This window comes from Cheilinus undulatus, linkage group 6 (genome assembly GCF_018320785.1).
Source record: "Cheilinus undulatus linkage group 6, ASM1832078v1, whole genome shotgun sequence".
Taxonomy (NCBI): Eukaryota; Metazoa; Chordata; class Actinopteri; order Labriformes; family Labridae; genus Cheilinus; species Cheilinus undulatus.
In genome coordinates, this window is record NC_054870.1 from 54,274,226 (window position 1) to 54,286,735 (window position 12,510).

The following is a 12,510-nucleotide window of genomic DNA, read 5'->3' on the forward strand; positions in this document are numbered from 1 at the left end:
TCTCTGTTTCTTCTGCACCATCCTGTTTGCCAATGCATTACTTGTATGTGTGTGTGTGTGTGTGTGTGTGTGGGTGTGTGTGTGTGTGGGTGGGTGTGTGTGTGTGTGTGTGTGTGTGTGTGTGTAGAGGTCTTATACCACAATATATTAAAGTTCCAAACATTTATTTTTCTGTATTCTGATCTATTCTGTCTTCAGGAACCAACTTCTAAATTTTCTGCACCACTTTAGAACTATTATGTGTCTTTATCTGTGTGTTAAAATCTACTTTACTGTTTATTAAGCACATTTTGACACTTTGATTTGCATTTTATAGTATATGGTCTTTAAAAAGAATTCCTTCAGCTGAAGCTTTAAAGAAGCAGCCTCTTCATATGCAGTTTAACATCACATTTACTTCAGCCTTGTTTACAGACTGACAAATAAAGGAAAAATAAATATGACACACATTTGATGAATTTTTGAGACATGTGGTCATGAAGTTAGGTAGTGACTGTATGTTATTTTAATGCAATTTTGATTTTTATTTATTAAAGGTGGTGTATACGTTGATTTACTGCTCTGAATAAGGCTGTGATGAGCAGCGACATAAACGTGACACACTGGAACCTGTCTGCTGCAACAATGAAGGAGAGAAGAGGAGGAAAGGCAGGGTTATGTGCTGCAGCAGTATGAATGTAGGCAAAAGAAATGCATGTAAATCAATGACTTACTGTTTAAAACATTTTCTAATAATGATCCATGTCTGGACCTCGTGGACATCACCGCCTCCCTCTGTAAAAGATGCTGATGTTGTAACGTTTCACCCGTGACTGCGTTATCCTGACGTTTACTTGCCAGGTGGAAAGGCTTGTAAATAACTCAGAAAATAATAATTGAAAGCAAAACAATGTCGGCTGTAACAGTTACAACAGTAGGCTACCTGCCTCAGACACACTTTACCCAACTGAACCTCAGACGGCAGGAGGTGAAGCTTTAGTCTATAAAGGAGGAGGCTGGGGTGGAGGAGGTGAAGCTTTAGTCTATAGAGGAGGAGGCTGGGGTGGAGGAGGTGAAGCTTTAGTCTATAGAGGAGGAGGCTGGGGTGGAGGAGGTGAAGCTTTAGTCTATAGAGGAGGAGGCTGGGGTGGAGGAGGTGGAGCTTCAGTCTATAGAGGAGGAGGCTGGGGTGGAGGAGGTGGAGCTTCAGTCTATAGAGGAGGAGGCGGGGATGGAGGAGGTGGAGCTTTAGTCTATAGAGGAGGAGGCTGGGGTGGAGGAGGTGGAGCTTTAGTCTATAGAGGAGGAGGCTGGGGTGGAGGAGGTGGAGCTTTAGTCTATAAAGGAGGAGGCTGGGGTGGAGGAGGTGGAGCTTTAGTCTATAAAGGAGGAGGCTGGTGTGGAGGAGGTGGAGCTTTAGTCTATAGAGGAGGAGGCTGGGGTGGAGGAGGTGGAGCTTTAGTCTATAGAGGAGGAGGCTGGGGTGGAGGAGGTGGAGCTTCAGTCTATAGAGGAGGAGGCTGGGGTGGAGGAGGTGGAGCTTTAGTCTATAGAGGAGGAGGCTGGGGTGGAGGAGGTGGAGCTTCAGTCTATAGAGGAGGAGGCTGGGGTGGAGGAGGTGGAGCTTCAGTCTATAGAGGAGGAGGCGGGGATGGAGGAGGTGGAGCTTTAGTCTATAAAGGAGGAGGCTGGGGTGGAGGAGGTGGAGCTTTAGTCTATAAAGGAGGAGGCTGGGGTGGAGGAGGTGGAGCTTTAGTCTATAAAGGAGGAGGCTGGGGTGGAGGAGGTGGAGATTTAGTCTATAAAGGAGGAGGCGGGGATGGAGGAGGTGGAGCATCAGTGCAAGCATACACCTGTGTTTATACTGCAAACACACAGACCCAATAGGAGAGCACCTGTAGGTGATCAGGAGATTGAAATGCTAGCATAGAAAATCATATCCTGATTTGGATGTGTCGACCAGCCTCTCTGAACGTTAGAGGACGGCTGTTCCACGGTCGAGGGGCCATGACTGAGAAAGCTCGATCACCTCTAAGTTTATGTACAATTAGAGTTTATTAATATTAGTTAAGTTTATAGATGATGAATATAATTAGAGACTTACAGAAGATCTGAGGCATCTGCTGATTATGTATGACCGTAGGAGGTCAGTTCTGGAGGAAAGCTGGTCCATTCAGGGCTTTAAAAACAAACAGAGCTTTTTTAAAATTGATCCTGTAGCAGACTGGGAGCTAGTGAAGGGAAACTACAACTTTCTGGAGGCTGTCAGCTGCAGGCAGGTTGGACTGACTGACTGATATCAAAATATCAAAATAATCCATCCAGGATGGAATGAGGGCATGGATAACTAAAGAGACAGTCAGCATGGATTGTCACCTTGGCAACAGGAGCATACAGCAAATGAAATCAGGACTAAGTACCTGATATTTTTATGTATTTTCATTTTTTCTTGTCAGTGATGTTTCAGGCAGGATCACATGGTTGTCCTGCTGAAGTCTCTGTCTTAGGAGGAGGATGAGGAGGAGAGCCACATGGCAGCCCTGGGAGAGTACCTGGTCAGGGGGCGGGGCTTCCTGCTGCTCAGCACGCTGGACTCCATCATTGACCAGGTGAGGAATCAGAGATGCCAGAGTAGACAGATTTATGTTTACATCACGTCCATGTTACTGTGGCAGACCTGAACATGAGGGTCCTGGTGGTAGTCCCTCTCTAAAGCTCTCTGGTGTTACTGTGGCAGACCTGAACATGAGGGTCCTGGTGGTAGTCCCTCTCTAAAGCTCTCTGGTGTTACTGTGGCAGACCTGAACATGAGGGTCCTGGTGGTAGTCTCTCTCTAAAGCTCTCTGGTGTTACTGTGACAGACCTGAACATGAGGGTCCTGGTGGTAGTCTCTCTCTAAAGCTCTCTGGTGTTACTGTGGCAGACCTGAACATGAGGGTCCTGGTGGTAGTCCCTCTCTAAAGCTCTCTGGTGTTACTGTGACAGACCTGAACATGAGGGTCCTGGTGGTAGTCCCTCTCTAAAGCTCTCTGGTGTTACTGTGACAGACCTGAACATGAGGGTCCTGGTGGTAGTCCCTCTCTAAAGCTCTCTGGTGTTACTGTGACAGACCTGAACATGAGGGTCCTGGTGGTAGTCCCTCTCTAAAGCTCTCTGGTGTTACTGTGGCAGACCTGAACATGAGGGTCCTGGTGGTAGTCCCTCTCTAAAGCTCTCTGGTGTTACTGTGGCAGACCTGAACATGAGGGTCCTGGTGGTAGTCCCTCTCTAAAGCTCTCTGGTGTTACTGTGGCAGACCTGAACATGAGGGTCCTGGTGGTAGTCCCTCTCTAAAGCTCTCTGGTGTTACTGTGACAGACCTGAACATGAGGGTCCTGGTGGTAGTCCCTCTCTAAAGCTCTCTGGTGTTACTGTGACAGACCTGAACATGAGGGTCCTGGTGGTAGTCCCTCTCTAAAGCTCCTTGTTGTTTTTGAGCTGAAACAAGCACAGAAGTAATGATGTGATATAGATGAAGTTCTTCTAAGACTTCCTGGTTCTTCAGGGTCTCTCAGGGAACTTTAAAATGTCTGAAAAAGTTTTGAATTTGATTTTTTTTTAATCTGAGGCCATTAAATGTCTTTAAAAAGTCTTAATTTTACTAGAATAGACCTTAATGTTAGATGGCACTTATGAAACCTAAATCTTAGTGTAACAGATATTTCTATTTAGTGTTCCTCAGGTTTTAGGAGGGGTATTTCTAGTTAAGGTGACAAATCTCTGCATTGACTGCAGCTTTTATGGGATGTTTTCTCATTTTTGTAACCATTATTTTTATAGATTATAGGTCAGTCTTCTTCTCCACCTGCCTTCCAGGTAGCTTTCAGGACCGATGGGAAGGTTCGTATTTAAAAATCGCGTTTTCGCTCTTTCTGTCCCCAAAAGTTTGCCGTAGACAACATGGCAGTTTGTCATGTCAGCCTCCGTGAGGGCGACCCGTGGTAATGTCAATTTAAAAAGCTTTTTTCTAATTTTGTAAAAAGAAAACGAAAGTTTAAAGGGGATGATTGTGCACTGATTTTAACATACTTCACATAGATATATAAACATTATATCCCATGTACACCGTTTCTGTTCGGCAAAATGCAGCCAAATTCTACACACTGTACCTTTAAGGAGGAGAGGAGAGATGGAAGCTTCTTCTTAGTCTAAGAGTGCTTTCACACGAGGGGCCCGGTCCCAGATCCGAGTACACTTGAGCCCAAAGTCCGGTTTGTCTGGGTAGTGTGAATGCAAATGAACCGCGCCCGGGCACCGGGCCCAGGCCCACTTAGGGAGGTGGTCTCGTCAGCGTTGGAATCAACTGGGCCGAGTGTGAAGCGCCCTAAGCCTCTCCATTACCCCCATTGTAAACGTGTGATAGAGCTCAAATATTCATGAAGTTTGATCAGTGATTATCAGAAATCTCTAGAAGATATCAAAAATGTGAATCAGCCCTAGATAGCTGAAGAGTTTGTCTATGTTTTAAAGCAAAAATGAAGTGTGTGTGTGGAAGTGAGCTGAAGTTATAAGCCTTAGGAGTTGAAGGAGTTTTAGAGGATGAAAAGAGCTGGCCCATCTGCGATAATGTTATTTTAGTTTTAGAAAAAGCAAAATAGTTAAAAAAGTATAAATAGTATAAAAAAGTATTATAAATAGCAAAAATGAGCACAAGAAGCTGAAGAGTTTGATATTAGAACTGTGAACATAGCCCAAGGGGTGCCAAAGTTATGAGGAGGTGAAGAAAGTGCAGATTTTCAGAAAAGCCCCATTCATTTAAATGGGAAAAAGTTAAATATTTTTAAAATTATAAAAGTTAGGCATGAGTATATAATAGTATATAATAATAATAATAATAATAATTATTATTATTATTATTGTTATTGTTATTATTAAAACAATGATAATAATATTAATAGTATTAAATAGTATTAAATAATCATTATAATAGTTATACCACTACTACTACTACTAATAATAATAATAGTGATAATGAAAGTTTAAGGGGATAATATAAATATAATAATAATAATGATAATAATACTTAGTATAATAATAATGATAATGAGTTTCAAAGGGATGGCAGGAGCCTGAAGAAGACGATCTCCTCCAGGTTGTCATCATCTTCCGTACGTACCTGATCCTTTGGGACTCATTAGTCATTAGAGCATCTGTCCCTTCATTACTAATAGATGCTAATTAATAATTAATTCAGGTGCTGCTGGCTGACAGAGAGGTGGAAGATATGCACGCTGTTATGTAAGACTTCCAGTCGTTTGACCAGACATGTTAAAACTACCATAGCACCAGAACAGAGAATGAAACTACAGAAGTTTGTCAAAATACCATGATGATTGAATTATTAAGCAGGAGAGATAATGCTCTACACATTATTCATACATTCAGGTGTCTTTTTCAGAATAGTTACCAAACTCTCACTTTTCCAATGTTTATGTTTTTCTAAATCAAAATGAGAATAACTTAAATAATCATCCTTCAGTGTAGAAATCAATATCAGATTTACTATATGAGCCAAAATCTCAGTGGAATATTTTTTCTCAAATCTTTATTTATCTTTGATTGTGTCGGTTATAATATTGATGATTTATTGATTATGTTTGTTGAAAAATACATAAGATGAGGAACCTAAAATTACTCACATATTAAACTGAGGGGTTAACCCTAACCCCGACCCAGACTCCAGGTTGGGAACCTCTGGTCTAGGCTCCTCTGAACACCGCCCTGGTTCCTCCTCGTCTCCCTGCTCTCCTCGTCCCGTACGTGTGTTCTCAGTGGTCTCTTATGAAACGGCGTGCCTCGCCCGTCTAACTTAGCGTAAACCGTGACAGTTTGACACACATACCTGAACAGAGCCTCTGTTTGTCTGCACGCTGTAAATCACATCTTCTCAATCTGATCCAGTAAAACATGGAAGAAGAAGAGCTTCTCCTCCCAGATGCTCTGGTTTACCATTCTAGGTCATATTAAGAACTTAAACTGGGCCTGTTTCATAACCAGGGAAAACTCCTCTCAGTATGTTTGACTTCTAAATCCAACCATGATTCCTGTTTTTAATGAGCAGAGAGAGTGTGAACGTCCTGCCCACTCTCTAACTCTCACAGAAACACTGGCATGGTCTCCAGGAGGAAATGTGTCTGCATGATTGGGACCATGAGCCCGTTTCAGTCACTGAGCAGCTCTGTGGTAAACACTATGTTATAAAAATGTGAAGATCTCACTCCTCTTCTACACATCTCCTTCAGGATAGATGCATCTTTCAGCACCAGCACTAGAAAGGGTCTGAGGGGGGATGTTTCCTGGCTGTCTGAGTATAAGTCTGCATGTTCAGAGGATTAAGAAAGATCCAGATCACCTTTACTGATTTCAGTTTGTTATGTTTCATCCTGATGCTCCAGTCATTTAATTCATTTTTATCCTCATTCATCTACACTCAGTACCCCATCATAACAGAGAGAAAACACAATTTCAGACATTTCTACACATTTATGAAAAGCTATAATCATAAATCTCACCCTGACATCAGGATTCAGAGCCTTTAGTAAATGTAGCTCAGGTTCCTCCATGTGCTGTGCTCTGCTGAGATGTTTCTACACCTTGACTGGAGCCCACCTGTGCTAAATTAACCTGATTGGACATGATTCTAAAGCCCCGCCCCTCTCTATAGAAGGCCTCACAGCTGACAATGATATCAGAGCAGAAACCAAGGGTCAAAGGTCAGAGGAGCTGCAGAGACAGGATTGTTGACAGGCACAGATCTGGGGAAGACTACAGAAGCATTTCTGCTGCTCTGAAGGTTCCAGAGAGACCAGTGGCCTCCAGAATTCTGGACCAACCAGGACTCTTCTAGAGCTGGTCAGTCCGCCTAAACTTATCATGTTCTAAGCGTGTCCTTAATGTGGCTGAAGTGAAAGATCCTGGTCTAATAAATAAGAGAAATAAACAGTTTATCCTCAGCTCTATCAGCAGGAGAAATGGCAGAGCAAACAGGAAACAGGAAGTAATTCCATAGGCTCACTGTGTCAGTGGCACCCAGGCTTAAGTGCTGATTGGCTAGTGCTCACGTGACAGCGAGCCAATCAGATTGTGTTGTGTCCAGGACTTTGGTGATACTGTGGAGAGTGAAATAAAGCCAGAGGGGAAGCCATGCCTGCAGTGGAGCCAAAGTAGCACACTATTGATTGATCAGTTCTGTCGATATTGATAATCAGCCAAATATCAGCCTCAATAATCAGCCAAGCTGATAAATGGTTGGCCTCTAGTATGTTATTAATGGGTGACCCACAAACACTGAAGGCCTCTACGACAGTGTGACTCAACCTGATCAACCAAAGACACAACCTGCTAAAAAATACATTTGCAAGAGCCAGAATCTAAGAGGTAAAATTGCAAAAGGCAGCTTAAATGGATGAGAAGTGCCAAAAAGGCGATAGAAGGGGCAAAAAAATTGCAAAAAGCAGGATAAGTGTCCAAAAGAAGTGTAAAAATGGGAATAATGTTTGAAATTAAGACAAAGAAGAGCCACAGGTTGAGTATCAGTGCTCCACTGTGTCCATGCAGAACATAAACCAACTTCAGCCTGAGATAGAGGATGATGATGATGAAGCTTCAGCCTGAGATAGAGGATGATGATGATGAAGCTTCAGCCTGAGATAGAGGATGATGAGGATGAAGCTTCAGCCTGAGATAGAGGATGATGAGGATGAAGCTTCAGCCTGAGATAGAGGATGATGAGGATGAAGCTTCAGCCTGAGATAGAGGATGATGATGATGAAGAGTCAGCCTGAGATAGAGGATGATGATGATGAAGCTTCAGCCTGAGATAGAGGATGATGATGATGAAGCTTCAGCCTGAGATAGAGGATGATGAGGATGAAGCTTCAGCCTGAGTTAGAGGATGATGAGGATGAAGCTTCAGCCTGAGATAGAGGATGATGAGGATGAAGCTTCAGCCTGAGATAGAGGATGATGAGGATGAAGCTTCAGCCTGAGATAGAGGATGATGAGGATGAAGCTTCAGCCTGAGATAGAGGATGATGAGGATGAAGCTTCAGCCTGAGATAGAGGATGATGAGGATGAAGCTTCAGCCTGAGATAGAGGATGATGAGGATGAAGCTTCAGCCTGAGATAGAGGATGATGAGGATGAAGCTTCAGCCTGAGATAGAGGATGATGAGGATGAAGCTTCAGCCTGAGATAGAGGATGATGAGGATGAAGCTTCAGCCTGAGATAGAGGATGATGATGATGAAGAGTCAGCCTGAGATAGAGGATGATGAGGATGAAGCTTCAGCCTGAGATAGAGGATGATGAGGATGAAGCTTCAGCCTGAGATAGAGGATGATGATGATGAAGAGTCAGCCTGAGATAGAGGATGATGAGGATGAAGCTTCAGCCTGAGATAGAGGATGATGATGATGAAGAGTCAGCCTGAGATAGAGGATGATGAGGATGAAGCTTCAGCCTGAGTTAGAGGATGATGAGGATGAAGCTTCAGCCTGAGATAGAGGATGATGAGGATGAAGAGTCAGCCTGAGATAGAGGATGATGAGGATGAAGAGTCAGCCTGAGTTAGAGGATGATGAGGATGAAGCTTCAGCCTGAGATAGAGGATGATGAGGATGAAGCTTCAGCCTGAGATAGAGGATGATGAGGATGAAGCTTCAGCCTGAGATAGAGGATGATGAGGATGAAGCTTCAGCCTGAGTTAGAGGATGATGAGGATGAAGCTTCAGCCTGAGATAGAGGATGATGAGGATGAAGCTTCAGCCTGAGATAGAGGATGATGAGGATGAAGCTTCAGCCTGAGATAGAGGATGATGAGGATGAAGCTTCAGCCTGAGATAGAGGATGATGAGGATGAAGCTTCAGCCTGAGATAGAGGATGATGAGGATGAAGCTTCAGCCTGAGATAGAGGATGATGATGATGAAGAGTCAGCCTGAGATAGAGGATGATGAGGATGAAGCTTCAGCCTGAGATAGAGGATGATGAGGATGAAGCTTCAGCCTGAGATAGAGGATGATGAGGATGAAGCTTCAGCCTGAGATAGAGGATGATGAGGATGAAGCTTCAGCCTGAGATAGAGGATGATGAGGATGAAGCTTCAGCCTGAGTTAGAGGATGATGAGGATGAAGCTTCAGCCTGAGTTAGAGGATGATGAGGATGAAGCTTCAGCCGGAGATCGAGGATGATGATGAGTGAAGCTTCAGCCTGAGATAGAGGATGATGAGGATGAAGCTTCAGCCTGAGATAGAGGATGATGGATGAAGCTTCAGCCTGAGATAGAGGATGATGAGGATGAAGCTTCAGCCTGAGATATAGGATGATGATCAAGAATCTACAGCCTGAGATAGAGGATGATGAGGATGAAGCTTCAGCCTGAGATAGAGGATGATGAGGATGAAGCTTCAGCCTGAGATAGAGGATGATGAGGATGAAGCTTCAGCCTGAGATAGAGGATGATGAGGATGAAGCTTCAGCCTGAGATAGAGGATGATGATGATGAAGCTTCAGCCTGAGATAGAGGATGATGAGGATGAAGCTTCAGCCTGAGGTAGAGGATGATGATGATGAAGCTTCAGCCTGAGATAGAGGATGATGATGATGAAGCTTCAGCCTGAGATAGAGGATGATGAGGATGAAGCTTCAGCCTGAGATAGAGGATGATGAGGATGAAGCTTCAGCCTGAGATAGAGGATGATGATGATGAAGAGTCAGCCTGAGATAGAGGATGATGAGGATGAAGCTTCAGCCTGAGTTAGAGGATGATGAGGATGAAGCTTCAGCCTGAGATAGAGGATGATGAGGATGAAGCTTCAGCCTGAGATAGAGGATGATGAGGATGAAGCTTCAGCCTGAGTTAGAGGATGATGAGGATGAAGCTTCAGCCTGAGATAGAGGATGATGAGGATGAAGCTTCAGCCTGAGATAGAGGATGATGAGGATGAAGCTTCAGCCTGAGATAGAGGATGATGATGATGAAGAGTCAGCCATAGTTTTTGCACCTGTTGGCAAACTCTCAGTCATTTTATAAAGCAGTGTGTCGTCTGAGATTTGAAGCTTTGGCTCTTTGTAATTCTTGATCATTGTAATATCAGAGATAGTTTCACTGTAAAACATGGTTTGGTAGAGTTAGTTTTGACATCTGTAATTCCCCTAAATTCCCTGTTCTAGTGTGTGATCGACGCTCATCTTTGTAACAAATCTATGAAGGATTTCTTCTGTTCATTAGCAGGACAAATTAAAATCCTGTCTCTGTGACCTCTGCTGTGACTAATCTCTGCTCATCAAACCAGGATTTTACAGTTTAATGAGAGCACATGATCAGAGATGATGCAAACATCAGATGCTCAGATTAAAGGGATTTTTAATCAAACCATCAGTGAAAAATGAGTGCTGCATTGATAACATGCTGAATAATCTCGTGCAAACAGGACGGCCTTCACTAGAACATTTAGTATTTTTAGTTGTTAAAATGTCACACTTTAGTGAGTGTTAGTCACTGTTAGAGTCCGTTAGCTTCTTTGACTTCTGTCAAAGGGAAAAATCTGCTGCATTTTTAGCTTTTATGTTTATTTATCCTCCGTTTTATGTTTTTATTATCGGCGCTACAGCGTGAACATGAAGTTTGCTCCACACTGTTGGAGTTCCTGATCATTTAGCGCTCTCTCTGGTTCAGCTGCACACAAGATGGAGACGCTGATATGGAAATCCATTCAGAGAGGTTGTGAAGCTCCGTTATGTAACATTATAAGAGGGTTTCATCTCTGTGGTTTAGAGCTCTCAGAGTACGGAGCTGCAGGATTAACCCTGTCTTTACCTTCATGTGCGTTTGAGCAGTCACCCCAAACTATCCAGACATGAGAGAGACAACAGCATTTACCAGTCCAAGCAGACTGATGAGCCCAGTCTGGACCTCCATCCAGCTGAGGAACCATGGAAGAGCAAGACATGCTGATTATCAGGGCCTGGTTTAACATGGGGGTCCAGGCCTGGACCCCAGTACTCTCACACTAAAGGGTCCAGGCCTGGTCCCAGTCCTCTCACACTGAAGGGTCCAGGACCTGGACCCCAGTCCTCTCACACTGAAGGGTCCAGGACCTGGACCCCAGTCCTCTCACACTGAAGGGTCCAGGACCTGGACCCCAGTCCTCTCACACTGAAGGGTCCAGGACCTGGAGATGTGGATGCAGCCATGCTCCAGCTCAGACTCTCATCAGGGAGTAAAAGCAGCTCCAAACGTCTCTGCCTCCTATAAACCATGGTACTCATGCAGCAGGGTTCTGATTTATCCTCTGACCTTCACGGTAGATGGTGAAGGAGGATGACGGTCATTTTTGGTGCCTTAAATCCAGGACTGAACGATTTTGGAAAATAATCTAATGATGATTTTTTTCTCCAGTATTGTGATTTGATATGCGATTATTCCTGAACTCTCTGTTATTCCTAAACAAGGGCTGAACAATCCTTTAGAAATATCTAATACTGATGATTTTGACTCGTATTGGATATGAATTGTTACCTTGAAGGGGTTTTGTCATTCTCATATTTGATAACAAATCAGTACAAAAATGGAGAAGGAAGGATTTTTGTAGAATATTCTAAAGAATGGCTCTTGAAAGGTTGCATGATATGTCATACATAACATCTCTGCTGCAAAAATAAGTTAAAATCTGCTGTTTTCACACAAATTTCAGGTCAAAGAAATATTAAATCTCCTGTGATCTGAAAATCGCAGCAGGCCATAATGCGATTTAATCTAATATTTGATTAATTTCCCAGCCCTATTTAAAACACGATAAAAACATCCGGGGTTGGCCCAATTATCCCCATCAGGGTTATTATAGTTCACTTATTAGATAACTAAAACTAAAATGATGATTAAATGTTCATATTATTTTTCCTCTTGACTCAGTTCAGGATGAACATTTGGTGAATTTTGCAGCTGGACCAATATTAAAAATATTAATAAAATCAAACAGAAATTTTCATGTGTTCTGTGTTGAGCAGAGTGCAGAGAAAAATAGAGACAATCCTCCGTTTTAAATGTTTAATTCACACATAAATGTGCAGGTTGGTTTAATTATCACATGACGGAGCTGGTTCTCTCCTGGCTGTGAGGAATGCTCTGGAAAGACTTGAGATGGGAGAAGGAAGCCTGTCATGTAGACGCCACATAGCTCTGTGCTACATCCACCACCGCCGGCTCACTAACTAGCAGAAGGAAGGAGGGAGTTTTCCTCTAAACGGAGGAATTATTGCTGAACCAGATAACTTCTTATTCCTCAGACTTTGGCTGATGTTTGAAGGGTGTGACCATAAAAAAAACCAGATCAGGGACTCTTCAGGTACCTGACCTAACCTCCGTGTCTTCTTTAACCAGGAGCTGACGTGCCGGGAGGAGCTGCTCACCCTGCTGCTGTCTTTGCTGCCGCTGGTCTGGAAGATCCCCGTTCAGGAGGAGAAAGCCCCAGGTCAGTACCAGAAGACTAAA

The 12,510-nt window shown here is 43.4% G+C and overlaps 1 protein-coding gene across 4 annotated transcripts in view; it reads left to right on the top strand.

The window, feature by feature from the left end:
* The first annotated feature begins 2,491 nt into the window (after positions 1 to 2,491).
* Positions 2,492 to 12,510, top strand: part of lyst (lysosomal trafficking regulator) — a 108,783-nt gene continuing 98,764 nt past the window's right edge. For all 4 annotated transcript variants that reach the window (XM_041790358.1, XM_041790355.1, XM_041790356.1 and 1 more), the window contains exons 1-2: positions 2,492 to 2,588; positions 12,400 to 12,490. In XM_041790358.1, the coding sequence (XP_041646292.1) occupies positions 2,511 to 2,588; positions 12,400 to 12,490 (169 nt within the window). In that variant the 5' untranslated portion in view covers positions 2,492 to 2,510. The remainder of the gene's footprint in view (positions 2,589 to 12,399; positions 12,491 to 12,510) is intronic.